The sequence below is a fragment of the Myiozetetes cayanensis genome, unplaced genomic scaffold, assembly GCF_022539395.1.
Source record: "Myiozetetes cayanensis isolate MyiCay16 unplaced genomic scaffold, myiCay2020 scf9, whole genome shotgun sequence".
Classification (NCBI taxonomy): domain Eukaryota; kingdom Metazoa; phylum Chordata; class Aves; order Passeriformes; family Tyrannidae; genus Myiozetetes; species Myiozetetes cayanensis.
Genome location: NW_026088185.1, coordinates 19,786,070 through 19,801,526, shown reverse-complemented (window position 1 = coordinate 19,801,526; position 15,457 = coordinate 19,786,070). Strand labels below are relative to the sequence as shown.

The following is a 15,457-nucleotide window of genomic DNA, read 5'->3' as shown; positions in this document are numbered from 1 at the left end:
ATACACATGGGTAAAAAACTTCAGGGATACTGCTACTCGTTGAATGTGGAGAAGAAAGCTTGACGTCATACGATGCAAACCACACACACTGTGTACTGCAATGTCTCATGCAAGAATCTGTTAAACTCAAAGGCTGACTTCAAAAGGAAAGTGCTCATGTTAAAAAGCAAATAATCAGAGATTTCAGTGAATTCTGATATCATCTGATTCCTGCTTTTTTTGGTGGATTTATGTTTAAATAAATATGAATTCCATTTCAATGAATTAAAGTCAGCCTCGGTGTTTAACCTCTCTCTCACCTGGAATGACTGATATTGTTTTCAAAGCTCGGAGAACTCTGAATGTTCTCAACGCTGAGACATTGCCCAGGTCCACAAACTCTGTCACATATCTGTAATAGGGGAGTTCACACACAAACACAATGACAGGATAAAAAGGAACAGTTGGGAGGTACAAGGGGCCTAACACCTTACACCAGTTACTTCTTACCTGGAATTACAGAAATAGTTTTCAAAGCTCTCAATACTCTGAAAGTTCGAAGAGCTGAAACATTGCCTAGGTTTACAAATTCTGTTACATACCTGTAGGATTAAATCACAGTTATTCAGAATTTAGGCAAAGTTTATGCTACTTACTTGGGTCTTTCATCAAGACCGCTTTGGCGTTTTTAGCAAAAACTTAAATAGCAACAGTCAGAGGTTTACCTTTCACTGCAGTTTGCCTTGCATTAATACACTTTCAGAGCCTTCAGCTAAATTAAATGTCTCTGAAGTGAATTGCACTGATTTTACTTTGAAAGCCTAAAACTTATCTAGACTAGATTGGTAAGTTTGGAGAATGAAGTCAAAGGGAGGTTCCTTTTCTGCTCAGAAAAAAAAAAAAAAAGCAGGACATGAAATTAGCCTCACTAATACTAGCTGTACTAATGGCTTCTGCAGTATTTATGTTTATAGAAAAATATGCATTTTAGAACGTAAAAATTGTTTTAGACAACAGCAAATTCATATAAGATTTTCCATTTAACAGAATTGATATGTATTGATACTAATTTCATGCCCTTTTTGCCCTTCACTTTCAAAGAAAAAGCAAAAAACAAAAACTTACGCAAAGGTAATGACAGTGAAATCAAGCCAGTTCCATGGATCTCGAAGAAAAGTAAAATCTTCTAAGCAAAAGCCCCTTGCAATGATTTTTATTAGTGACTCAAATGTGTAAATTCCAGTGAACGTATACCTGAAAAATATAGGAAAAATTCAATCAAAATAAGCAGCAACATTTTCACTGATATTCTGGTAGAAACATGATGATCAAATGAAAGAGTTTTTTATTTCAAAACTGCAGAAGAAATAAAGTAAATAAGCAATTTCTTCTAAAATGCACTGTGTTCATGATAGGTACTTGTGTATTTACATGCACTAGTTATGACCTGGTGTCGAAGTACAGCAGCGCTGGTCTTGCACATAAATCAAAATAAATAAATCCAAAAAACAGATAGCATATATTAAAAATCTATTAGTGACATTCAGTCTAAAAATATGCAACACTAACATTACTGTTAACTGAGCAAGCTGTGGAGATAAGTTACTGGATACTGTCTGAATCACTAACATCTCAAGGTGTGCAAGCACACCTTACACTGCAGTTATTGGCATGCTGACTTCTAGAGGAACAGCCAAAGATATATTTAAATAATGTGCAACTTACTCTACATTCTTTGTCCAGTCTGGAGGGTTACTCATGGTCATAAATACGCAGTTGGTCAAAATAGTGCACATGATAAGCATGCTGAATAATGTAGATATAGTTAAGGAAAAAACAGCAGTAATTCACACAATATCATATCAGTCATATATCTTACATACAGTAAAACATTGCCACTTACACAAATCTTTTAGACTTTCATAAACATTGTCATACATTTCCCTTAACTTCATAGTTTTCAGTTTAGCATGTTAAACTTTATTATTAGTCTTGATTTGTTGGTTTTGTTTTCAGCTGGTACTGAAAGGTGAAGGAAATGGCTTCTCCCACGCTGAGAGGTAACACCAGCTGAGCAACAGCCAAAACTGAAACACCTTGTGGAAGAATACAGTTTGCCTTAAGTACCTGGCATGACTGAATAAGTGTTAGTTTTTCAGTTCTACAGGTTTGGTACTAAACTCAAGAGCTGGCATATGCAAGGTAAAAAATACTTCTCCTCTTCACCCTGAGTCAGAGCTGAGCTGAGTCAGTACCACTCCAGCACCTAGCACAGCCAGTCTGTCAAAAACAGAACAAAACACAGAGTACTGATTTAATTGCTGAAGTGACTGCATTTCATGTTTCCCTAACACTAGCTTAGCAGTACATGCTTCAGTCAGTGAAAAAGAAATCCACAGAGAGCTCTCAGATTAAGGTGAATAATTTTCCAATATTACTTTTGGGCTCTCTCAAAACACGTGTTAACAGCAAAGGCAGCCTCTGTTTCTACCAACGCTAGAATTTGAAACTGATTCAATAGTACCCTGTGGTCAATTGCTTGAAAAGCATGGAAAACCAGTAAAGAGTAAAACTGGTGAGAATGAATTCTTCATTTGAAGTTCCAGCAAGGAGTATTTAGGTGTCCTGGGACTATGAACCCCAGACTAACAGCTCAGAAGGCCCGGTTCTAGGGAGATCTGACAGTCCACTGGGGCTTCATTACACTCAGTGCGATGTTCTTGGTTTACCGGATCACTGGCTCTACAGACACTGCAATCCTTCCCTTTATATGACAATAAACTCAATTATTCAAACATTTGGAAATACTGAAATAACAAAATTAGACAAAAACATGCCTCAAAATGGCCACGGGATGGCAGCAAAAATTCTCTGCTTCACATTTATACCAAATGCTTAACTCTTTTTTTTTTCTCTCCAGTCATCTCTCTAACTGAGGTGTTCCTTAAAAGTAGTTGCATCAGCATAACTGACAAAGAAGCTAGTTTAAACTGAAGAAAGCTACTTACAGCTAAACTTGTATCTGAGACCCAGGACTTAATTTTTTTTATTTTCTTTTTTTAAATCAAGTAGATAGTATGTTGTTGTTTGGGGTATATTTTTATACCATGGACAAAACTAAAGTGAAACAAAAACTAAACCAACCAACCACTACCACCACTAACAAACACAAACCAAAAAAACACCCTTTATTCTGGGTGAAGGAAGAATAGAGAAGTAACATCCTGGTCTAAACTTGTCAGAAGATTGGTGCAATCATTAAGATCATTGCTTACAGCTACTGAAAAATTCAAACTTGAGCATACCTTTTCAAATAAAAAGTAAATCACAGGGAAGGATTTAGCTGTCTGATTCCCATAGATAGGTGTGTGACCTTTGTCTAAATGCCTGACCCAGCAGTGAATATTGTTATCTATTCCAGTAAGTGACTTAACTAGTTTTTGAAGACCATGTTGTTGTACAAGCTTTGTACAGTAAAAATTGTTTGGTGCCTTAGAATAAATTGTTAGAATGCCTTACAGTGCTTTTCATCACAGTCCACAGACAGCTCTAAAGAGTTTGTCTTAATATAATTGAGAAATTCCTTTAAATAAAGAGAATCCATTTTGAAATCCAACTTGGAGATGCCTGGCTGCAGCTTTTGTTTTCTCATAAAAGAGTTAAAGTACAGTGTCCTCTTAGGAGAGCTGAGTTTTTATCCCTGTGCAGTGTGTTATGTGCTTTCAGGTAAGTACCACGTTATCATTCATAACAAGTCTCCTTGCTCACTCTGTGAGCTGCAGGGCCAAAGTGCTGTTCACTGTCAAACAGAACAGCTGCTCAGTAAGGGCTAACATACTTTGAAATATAAATGCTGACCATGCTTTCCCTTATGGGAATCTCAAACACAGCTGACACATTCAATATCTGTGCATCTCTTCCGTCTTCTCCCACATTTTGAGTGATTGATTTACAGGCAAGCAGTAGGGTTAGAGGCATCATACAGCCTCAAGCTAATCAATCACAGGAGCAGCTGAAGTGTCTTATAGCCTGTAGGGATTGGTGGAAGATGAAGATTGGAAAAAAAAAGAAAACATTGCCAATTGGTTTCACAGATAACTGCTAGCAGTGAGGTCACACTGAGGAATACCATAGTTTCAGCTTCCAAAGACTTACACAAGGGTACTTACACACTTTCTCTAGAACACCTCCCTATTCCTTTCTAACACTCCTTAACACTCTGCAGCCCCAGCCACTGCCACCTCCCTTTTTTTGTCTGCTCAACACTTCACCTCTTCTCACCATTTCATCCTTTCCTATTATTTGCCAAAGTCTGGCCATCTCCTATCACTCTTTTGTTGCCCCCTTAGTTTTCCATGCTCTACCTTAACTCGAATCAGGCAGACAAAAGGGAAAAGAAAAAGGGAAGAATACCAGGAGGTGAATCAGCAGAGAGAAATTCATGCTGTTACCAGTTCCTGTATCCAGTATTACAACAGGTACCAGCAGTGAGGAAGAATATTTATAGGGAACGTCTGTGAGCACTAGGAAGAGACACACTCTTTTTCTTCAGGGAGAACAACATCTGCCCACACATCTGGGCACATGTGATGACAGAGCCCTATACAGAGGCTAAGGGAATTTGGAGGACAAAGAGATGAAGGTTTTCCAACTGATGTGCCAGTTTCATTGTGCTCAACACTCATCTTTCACTCTGAAAGGCACATTTCTGTTACAAAGGCCAAAATGCCAACACCTACCAGAAAATGTGAGGGCAGTAGAATTTATAGATAGAAGTCAGAAGGTTATTAAAAATAGTAATCAATTTTACCCCATAATCCTTTTTGTATAGGTGGCTAACCTTGTATAAGTAGCTAAAATTGAACTACAGTATGGAACATATTACATGGTTCTTAGTTAAAATTCTTTCATATCACAGTGTTTGTACCATAATGAAAAATAATTTAAAAAGAAAGAAAGAATAAGAAAGTAACAGAACCTACACATCTATTCTTATGTTTAAGATTAAAAAAAAAAAATCCTATGTCTGTATCTAATATAAAAATAGTTCCTTCGATAGTCAGCTGGTTGCAAAAAAGAAATCAGTCCACATAGTGAAGGGAAGCCTCCTCCTCCTTTAGTAGAACTGAATTACACGATCACACAATCAGTTAATAGATAGAAGGAAAAATACTGAAATTGCATATTGTCTATTAGATTTTTTTTTGTTCTTACTGCCATCAAGACCAGCTGGACACTCTTTGAACACAATTAAGAGAAAGTTAAAACCAAGACCAAAGTCAGTAACCAGTATGCCAGTGAAAAACATTACCCACAATTAGCCCAGAAGCAGAGTTGGAAGGTGTTGTAAATCAGTCTGTCATGTGAATGGATGAGCATTCATTAGAGGCTGCAATCTGACAGTATTTGGACATGCTTTCTCACCATCACCACCACTGTGTCTTTACAACTCTGTCAGGTCCCTTAGCTACTGTCCCCAAATGCTCCCTGACTCCTTTCCAGATACCTTTCCCTTCTCTCACTGCTTTAACTTCCCAGGAGCTCAGAAGAAAACATATTCTGAGTCAGCAACCATCAGCCTTGTTTCTTACTTTTTCCAAACACCTAGAAAATTCTGCCAGCAGTCTCTAATGATAAGGCTTCTGCCTTGACAACTCGTTCAATGTTAAAAGTCTTACTGTCACACTGAAGTTTTAATTTGGTAACTACATCTCCCAGTCCTGAGGTTTTGCAAAAAAAATGAAGTGCACCAAAATCTCACCCACCAGAAATTCCCATCAAACTGTTATGATCATCAGATGGCAGCAATCCCACACGTCAGCCTAAAGCTTTACCTTGCGCACCATCCCATCAGTTATGGCCCCCAATCTGTCCACCATCTGCATGTGCAGATGCTTTGCAAACCGCCTGCAGGAATGCTGCCTATGCTTTCTGGCAAAGTATTAAATTTGGCAGAAGCTTATGGTGCAACTGGGCAGGTTTGGGAGTGTGAGAATCAGCACACATGAGCCAGGCTTTCAGGAACACAGATCAAACTAATCCTGAGGATGGCCCTAGAAGGAACCAGAAAAGGCAGCATAAACATACCCTGAGTTGGCTGATCCTAAACAGCTGCATATCTGCCTAACTGCTTGCAAAACTCAGAGCTCTTCCAGAATTCATGAGCACGAACTGCTTTATTTTTTTTTAGAAGATGTTACTATTTTATAAATAGGCTTCAAAGTGCAAAAAAACCCCAAAAAATCTGGGATGCCAAAAAAAAATAAAATTCAATCTTAAGGTAAATCTGAAAAAGCTTTCCTGAAAAATTAATCAAGATGGATTCCTAAATCCTTAGACAGATTTCTGCAGCAGAAGAATTGAAATTCAAGAAAATATTTTGATTCAAAAATCAATGCATGTATAAAATACATATATATCTTCTCATATGTATAAAACCTTACCGTTAAGTTCTCCACTGTAAAATAAAAATGACAGTTTGCAAAAACATTTATTTAGGATGGAACAGTTACGTGTTTTCTTAATTTCAGTGTGTAACATTTTGAACAACCACTTAAAAAGGATATGAATGTACCAAAATTTTAATAGCTATTTTTCTAAGAGGATTGAAGGGAGTTAAAATGTACAGGGCAGAGGTGGCACTGAATCGGAATATTGCCTTCCCTTTATTCAATACTATAAAGGTCTGAAAAAGAGAAAGAAAAGACATTTTATAAGTGTTTATTCACGGAGATGTTCCAAGTGACCAATCACCAAAATTGCAACTTTTTGAACAGTTAATACACAAAACCTATGACTAATTTTTAAAATAAAAATTATTTCCAGTACTTACCTGATATACCTGACATATGAAAATATAATTAATTCATTAATATTTTTATACTCCGTTAAACACCTCAGTATAGTAATATGATACATTTACATGTTTCTTGTAAACAAATATGCAGAAATTATGAACTAAAATTATAATCTTATTTATGTTTTCCCACAGAAAATTCTCTTTTCCTGTTTGAAATATCATAAGCAGGGAAACCTCACCTATGGATGTTAGTGATATATTAGTCTTACTAATTAGAAGTCCTTCTAGAAACTGATTTAATAGACTATATACTTGTTCATATTTTTTGTTCTAGTCTGTTTCTTGGTCTCTGTGCTATGGAGAAAGGGAAATAGCAGTAACATTGCTTTGCTTCCACTGCAGGCCATCATAGCTGCAACAGCATTCACGCTACAGCACAGGAAAAGTGGACTGTCAGGTTTCTTTGTGTCACTAAAGTGCTCTTCAACTGCAAGATCAATCCCAAAAGAATGAAAAACACTGCAGAAGGTTCAGTAACTCAAAAGAAACCCACATCCAGTGGAAGGGATGATGCAAGGATTATAACCTAAATTCAAATGAAATTAAAGAGAAATGTCTAAAATTGCAGTTTTTTGTTTTGCTTTGTTTTGTTTTTTGTCAGAGTTGTATATATTGCAAATAAGCTACTGAAAAAATCCTCCTTGATTTTCGTTATATTGCTGACAAAATGAGCTGTAAAGTAGAATGCAAGTGGAAGTACAGGAAAGGATATGTTGGTCTTATCTGGTGTCCATGACATCAAGCATCTTTTCAAGACTGTAAGCAAGTGAACTATAAGATTATTTCTGTAAAGGCTGCTAGACAGAGAAAATATGCCAAGGAGGTTCAAGAAGGACAATTCTTCAGTCTGCTGAGATTTGGAAAGTTTATTATGTATGACCCACGAAGTATAGATAGAAATCTCTAGGAGCCCACAGGAGGTGGAGAGAGATGCACAGTTGAGGGTTTCCACCAATCTGTTACAGATGACAGGTACTGAAGGCAGAGTGAGAAGCAAGGATTAAACCCTCAGGAAAAGCTATTCCAGTCCCAACTCGCTGAGTTCTTCCCTGAGCTGTCTCTCTGTCACAGCTCTACACAGCACACCTTCCCATACAGACCAAACCCTTACGAGTAAGGGACTTACCAGTCAGACTTGACACTATCTTGAGTCCAAACTCAAGATGTGTAGGAATAGTATAAGATATGCATTTGTTTTCTCTGCTTCTGCACAGAAATGGAGAAACTGCATATGAAGCTGAGGACAACCTGAGCTAATGTTTCCAAATTATACTTCCAGTTACAGCTTACAGGTAACTACAGCCTGCAGATGACCTGACCTTAAACAAAGCTTTAATTTCAACTACTGAAGCAACCAATGAAGATGAATGATTTTTTGGCACAATGTTTTAAAGCCTCACACCCCGAGGGGGAAGATGAGTTTCCCCTCCCAGGTCTGTCCCCAGCCCCCATGACTCACATCTCAGAAGCCTCCAACTCCTGCTCTTTGCTCTTGTAGCTAGCTATGAGATACTTGACAAAATGCATTAAAGAATCACACTTCCTACTAACTCTGTATCTTAGACTACACCACCTACATTTAGTCAACCTACATTTTTTTAAAAATCTTTGAACACAAGCATATTAAACATACATCTATTTTCTAACATGCCTTATGGAAAATAACAGCATGCTGGCACAGCTCCAGTTTCAGTTGGAAGCTGCTGCTATTTTAGCTGTTCTACTTTCTGCTGCCCTGCATAAGAAGAACCAACAAGACATAAATTCCCTAACTCCATTTTAATTTTTCACTCAAAGCTTCTTTGTGACTCGAGCCTTCAGAATGACTTTGTTGGTCCTCTGACTTCTAGCCTTAGACATGAACTAAAATTGTATCTTATCTCTGAAGAAGAATTTTCATTAAAAAAATACAAATACGAGCTGATATCCAATCCCTGTGTAAGCTTACCCCTTATGCCTGCTATAGCTCACTCAACTCCCAACCCAGATGCAAGCCAATGTGTAGGCAGTGTGGATGAACATGAAGTATTGTACCCAAAGCTGTCAGGACAAAGTAGACATACATTGAGAAATGCTAAAAAAATTCTAAATGAATTGTAGGAGTGATGCTCCTATATGAAGGATTATGTATACTTTTTAGGGTTTATGTTTTATAAAGTGCTTAGTTCATTTTTATAAAGGCACAAAACCAGCTCACACTCAAAATATTAGAGTGAGAATATAAATTCAAAGAATTCCCTGAAGAGAAGTCCCTGATTTGCTGCTTTTGCATCTGTAACCTAAAACCCAGATCTTTAACTTCTGCCATGTTGGAAATAAAGCCAGAAACTGCATTTTTAAAAGGACAAAGGAGGAGGAGGAGTGTTTTGAGAAGATGTAGCTAAGAGAGAAGAATAGTCAACACTGAACAAAGATATGGTCTCCAAGAATCTCTTGGGACAAAGAATTCCCGAAACCTTACTTCTGTTCTCCTTCCTCCTAGTTAGCTTTACACATAGTTTCTGGAAGGCTACATTTAGCAGGTTGACTGCTACCCCATTGCATTTCTACTTCCTGCAGTTAAATAAATACCATCAGAAACCTCACAGGACCTTTTGAAAGATAGAAGGTGACATATTAGTGAGCTGGACCCTCAGTTTCTCTGGAAAAACTCCAGTGGTAGCTTGAACAAGAAGCTCATGGCATGTGGGAATTTGCCATTTCTTGGTTTTGTGGTTATCTTTTGAAACCATGTTTTCTAGCAAGTCCTCATTTTTTGCTTTGTTAGAACTTTTCACTTAAAATTCTACAACTTGCAACTATGAAAATTTTAAAATCACTAGTGCATTCAACTTTACTGATGCTATAAAGTTAAGTGAAGCAACTTTACAGAATCTTTTTGGTTTTTCGCAACCCAAGACAAGTCTGTGAAAGCCAGAAGTTAGTGATTTGATCAGATTAGGGACTGATATTACCAAATGCCAGGACAAAGAGAGGCATGTTATCTGACAGACATCATACAACATCCTTCTGGCAAGAGGCAGGGCATGCAGTGACAATAAACAATGCTGTATCTCTATTATAACAGGAGGAAAGTGAAGTTTACCCATTTAGTTTCACCTGTTCTCTCCTTCCCCTTTAACGTAGCAGCAAGGTTTAGGAAAAGAGCCAGCCCTTAAAGTATGAAACTAAGTGGACCAGATTTTGATTCATGCCCACAGGTCAGGATCTTAAGGAATCAGATTCCAGCTGATCTTTTTTCTATAGACAGTGATGTGAACATCGTTGATCCTTTGTGATGGCAGCTTGAGCATGAACAGGCAGTCACTATTATAATGGGAACACACTGATTTGCACTTACACAGAAGCAGAAATGAACAAAGTTCCAATTCACTTTTACTCAATTATGGATTAAAAAAAAGAGCATTGCAACTCTTTAGGATATTAAACTTCACAGTTCTAAAGAACTCATCAGCATTTTATTATAATGAAATCGTAAGTATATGAGAACAGTATTGTATTCTATTATAATAAAATAATTATGTTTCAAGGGTACTGTTGCTGGCATTAGGGATATCTGTGATACAGTGTAAATCAAAAATACTATCAGGTGTGTAAAACTGCTTCAATGGGCTATTCTGTTGTCAAACAGTGGTTGTTAATTTTTTCCTTTTTCCTTCAACTTCAGATTAATATTGAGCATGAATATGTCCTCTTTGGTGGTAGGTTTTGCATAGAAACACAGTTACAAAAACATAAATCTAGTATACCTATTTGCTTTTTTTTTCTCTTAACAGGTTTTCACATTTTAACTTTTCATCTCAGGGCTACCTTAGGCATAAATTAGGGCTTTCAAATCAGTTCAACACATTTATTTATTCCTGTCCTATTTTGTATTCAGCTGTATCAAATCATGGCATGCACAAATCTTTTGTTTAGAAAAAAGAGTCCCAAAGATGAAATGTAGAACATTCTAGATGATCTTTCAACATTCAGTGCATGCAAAAATACAGTGAGCCTGACCAGTCTTTCCTTGACCAAAACAGGAAAAAAACCCCAAAACACCAGGAAGTGGGATCAATACTTGCATATGAGACAAATGATGGGTGATTTCATTTGTGACTCTAATTTGTAATAAGAAACATATTCCTAAAAATCCTATACATATTTCCCAAATAAAAACCACGATGATGTTCATTAGTGTCATTTGACCAGTTCTGTGGTCAACCATTTCTACTCCCTATTTGAAAGTTTGGAAGTTAAATTGATACACTTTCTGTCAACAAAAACAGCTTTGGTTTATGCAGAGATTTCAAGAGAGGTTTGAAGCAATGGTGACATCTGCTAATACATATTCTTGTCCTAACCCTTTCCTGCAAATAAATATTGTCCTTCGTTCTGGTGTTTCTCATTAGATCCATGATACTTCAGATAGATGCTTCTCCAGGCAGAAACATAAAATCTCTCATGATTGTGCAATGGTTATCAGACTGTTACATCAGAAGAGTGAATTCCATCTTGTAAAGCCAAGTCCATCAGCACACAAAGAGGGGTAAAGAAGAAACCGATGTGTTAAATGTTAAAGAGCATTAAGAGTCCTATGCAACTTCCCGGAGATATTCACTTCTACTTCAGGCTTTTCTAAAAGTATTTCTCCTTCTGAGACTTGCAGGAGCATCAACTGCTGCCAATGCTTTCAAAACACAAGTGAAACAAGACAAAAGTATTTCCAGAATTCACATACAGCTAGATAAGAAAATCTAGAAATCTGGTATTTTAAAGTTAAATTAGTGATGTAAAATTGAAACAGATTGTTGAATTTCTGTTAGGAAAGTCCATTTTCTTCTTACTGAAGGAATAAAAACAGAGAGAATTGCAGAATATGAGAAATTTTTGTCTTGTCTTAGACTGACAGGGCTGTTTCTATTTCTGTCCTCTACAAGATTAAAGCATTTGCATAGAGAGCATGTGTGGACTTCAGCAGAAAGAAGAGAATCTCAGAGGGTACGTGACTGGCCCATAAAGGTTATTTAGTGTGCAAATAAAAAGATTCTTCCATTTAAATAGTACAGAAACTTGATTCAATATGTTCAGCTGGTTTGTCACCATTTCTTGCAACTCTATCATCAGACCTGGATGATGTGGTAAGTTTTCAGCTCCATTTCTGAAGGGATTGAAAGGGTCTTCCATTCCTAAGGGCTCTAGAAGCATATCTGTCATAGGTCATACCTACTGTGTATCTGTTTTCACTGTAAGAGACACAAGACAGACTGATTTGGCTATAAAGGTCCGGGCTGAGCTGTGGGCAGGTAGGGATAAAATTATATCGGATATTGTATCATAAACAGACACAATTAGTACAGAACTCTACAAAGCCTGCTTTTATAGAAACACATCTTTTATCTTTGCAAAAGTAGAACTGTGATTTAGAGAGAAATCTTCATATGCTGTGAATGGCAGATAAAGGCTCTTTCAGAGGCATCAAATAATACAGATAAAAATGTTCTTTCATAAAGTATTTTCTCTCTTGTCAAAAAAGGACTCATGAAATTTAGCAAGCTGAGACACCTAGAACACAGTAGTTTGTTAAAGTCAAAATAACTCTTATCTTGATATTGATAGACTTTTTATAATCACAGAATTCAATAAATCAAGTATCATCAAATCTAGCTATTGCTATAAACCAGGAACTTTTTCTGGTGCATATGGGATGTGCAACAGAATCATCCTGAAAGGATTCCAGGTCTGTCCAAGGCCAGGTCCACTAGAAACTTTAAAATAAGTTTTAAACTTCTTTTATTGTATTTTCTGTTTATCCATATGTTTCTCTATTGACTCCATAAATTTCTTTAAGAATATGCTGTCAAAGCAGATTTCTGTGAACGAAATGTTCTATGTATTGGTTCATGCTGTCAGTTTTAAACCTGAAGAACCTTACAGAATGTTGGTGTATTCAGTTCCAATGTATATTCACTTTTTTAAAGTTTTCAAAATATATACATATTCTGTATACATGTGTTGTACGGGTATTATATATTGCTTATAATCAAAGACCACGTACAATGTTTCAGCTTTGATATAAATGTTCATTTTATATAAATTCAGTTGTATCAAAGGAATAAATTTTGATGTAAATGAAAAGGGTGAAAATTAGTAACCGTTAAGGTGGATGGATTCTGGCTGCAAATCAACATACTGAAATAACTACACGATCCGCTCCATGAAAATTAAATGAACATGATAAAGCACTCCAAACACTGGCATATGAACAGGACTGATATTAGACTCACTTTTTTGTTGATATAATATGGGTCCATGTCTTCCAAGGGCTCAGACACCATTCCTGGAGGTATGTCGCCATATATAAACGGGAGTGTTTTTCCTGCCTCCAAATCACTGTTTGGTTTTGGCCCATTTTCGTCGTCGTCTTTACGATCTTGTTTAGGATTCTTAGCCTTCTCTGCAGCAATGCGTTGTTCAATAGCTGCAAGAGACTCTCTAGTGAAGTATTGGAAGCTGTCTGGTCCTGGTGGTACAAGCACTGACTGCTCCATCTTTTCATCCTGCACATTTTAATTACCATTTATTCTTCTGCATAGGAAAATACTAAAAGAAAGCAGAAAATAAAATTCAAACAAACAGGTTGAAATCACCAAGTAAGAAAGATATAACATTTATTTTTAAATGCTTTTGTTTATGCTACGTTGAAATGTTAAAATACACAATATTGAAATTATGTAAAGAAAGATAAAGTAAGAAGCTTAGTTGTTGATTTGTAAAAAGCACTTTTGTGGTTCTTATGGTAGTTATTGAAACTGCACAATTTCTCAACTCCAGCATTATAATCGCCTTTTAGTCCAAATAAGCAAAAGTATGATACTTAAGAATAATTAAATACGTTATTTCCTCATAACTCTAGTTATATTACAGCCACCTTATACTCCTCTGGAATCAAGCAGGATTACATTGGTAGCTATAAATAGCACAGTTCCTCAGAGGTAACACAGAAATTTTCAGTGAGTTCAGCAACAGTATCAGAAAACAAGCACTGTAGAATCAGAATTTCTATTAAACAAATAAAAACTAAGTCTCTGTATTATGAAATATTAAAGTAGTGGTTCCAAGTAAGTTTTTGTATGAGTAGTTATTCTAGATAAGAAAAAGAGCAGTTTCCTAGTTTTATTTCAGATTAGCTGTTACTATGTACCTGGGTCATTATTTAATAGCAGTAACTGGAAAATTCTGGAAGTATTTTAATATACATATTTATTTATATATTGCAACAGAGAAAATAAACCTGTTGGGGAAAAAAAAAGAAATCCTGTTAAGACTACTGATCTGGCATCTTTCATGCCGCTGAATAGACTTCTGATTACACCAGACATACAGAGGAAATATATATGTGGGCCCACAAGGGTGTATATATGCCTGAATGTAAAGAGAAATATGCAGTCTCCATCCATTGCAGGGGTCCTTATGAAATGATCAGTCAGCCTTTCAGGAGACTCAAGAATCAGTGCAGGTCAGTAGCCATTGAAATAAGCTAGATATATGAAATGAGAAAGAAGTAAGAATATAAGAGATGGTTAAGGAATAATATATTAAAACAAATTAAAAGGTGACAAACAGCCCCAGAAACTGTGGAAAATAAATGGCTCAAGAGTAGACTGTGAATGAATGTAGAAAGAATTAGGGGAGAAAATGAAAAATGCAAAAAGAAAAAAATAGGAAGACTGGAAGATTAGCAGTAGAAAAATGCACAGATGAAAAAAAGAAAAATAAAACATAGGTGGAAGAACTGGGAAAGGAGCAGGAAGAGAAGCAAATACAGATAGGGTTAAACTTAGGAAAAGTCAAAAAGGAGAATAAGAAATTAGATGACAAACAAAGGCAGAAAAAAGAAAAATATAGCTGGGAAATTAAAGAGAAGGTCATCCAATTATCTTAAGTACTAAATGCCAAATTCTCTAAATCATTAATGCCAGGGTGAGCACAAACATCTTGATCACACATATGTGCTGAGTAATGGAATACAGTGGATAACATAAGAAAGGGGTCAAAGTGCTTATGGGCTCTACAAACTCAATTTTCTTGATTTCTCAAGAAAGTTAAGCCACCCCATATTTCACACAGATATATATCATCATCACCCCCAAACAGAGGAATTACTTCTAAAGAATCAAGGTGGCAAAATTCTTACTGTAAAAAAAAATAAAAGGGAGCTAATCCCTTATCAAAACACAAAGTATTCATTCTTGCAGAGTACAGAGTCATGCCAACCCTAGTTCTGTACAGCTTTCCCTTCTTTCTAAGGGAAAAGGAATTATCCTGTTCTGTTTCCATTGGCGGGGGGGAGGGGAACAAGAAAATATACCTCAACCAAAAAGGATTTAAAATCTTGCCTTCCTCTACATAGACAGTGTCCTCCAGACAGTCCTCAGCTCCCTCTGTCCTGGTTTTGGTTACTTCTGGGAATTGAAACTTCAGTCGTTTAACTACTGAACAATTATAAACTCACACTCAGACATTGTTTCTCACTGTTCAATCACACCTTGTGGATACTGGGAAAGAAGGAGAAAAAACTACCTGCCACATCACTGAATTTTCAAATCCCAAACTGATCTCCACAAGTGGCACCAC

At 36.5% G+C, this 15,457-nt stretch overlaps 1 protein-coding gene across 8 annotated transcripts in view; it reads right to left on the bottom strand.

Moving 5' to 3' along the window:
• The window catches only part of LOC126653003 (sodium channel protein type 1 subunit alpha), a 168,826-nt gene that overhangs the window by 49,823 nt on the left and 103,546 nt on the right, over window positions 1–15,457 (bottom strand). For 4 of the 8 annotated variants that reach the window (XM_050340353.1, XM_050340359.1, XM_050340356.1 and 1 more), the window contains 5 exons: window positions 13,108–13,423; window positions 6,547–6,664; window positions 1,705–1,795; window positions 1,105–1,233; window positions 300–391 (listed from right to left, as the gene is read on the bottom strand). The exons of 2 other annotated variants lie outside the window; for them this stretch is intronic. In XM_050340353.1, coding sequence (XP_050196310.1) covers window positions 300–391; window positions 1,105–1,233; window positions 1,705–1,795; window positions 6,547–6,664; window positions 13,108–13,371 — 694 coding nt within the window. In that variant the 5' untranslated portion in view covers window positions 13,372–13,423. Of the gene's footprint in view, window positions 1–299; window positions 392–489; window positions 582–1,104; window positions 1,234–1,704; window positions 1,796–6,546; window positions 6,665–13,107; window positions 13,424–15,457 lie in introns of all 8 variants that reach the window. 2 more of the 8 variants (XM_050340354.1, XM_050340360.1) reach the window with 1 other exon arrangement.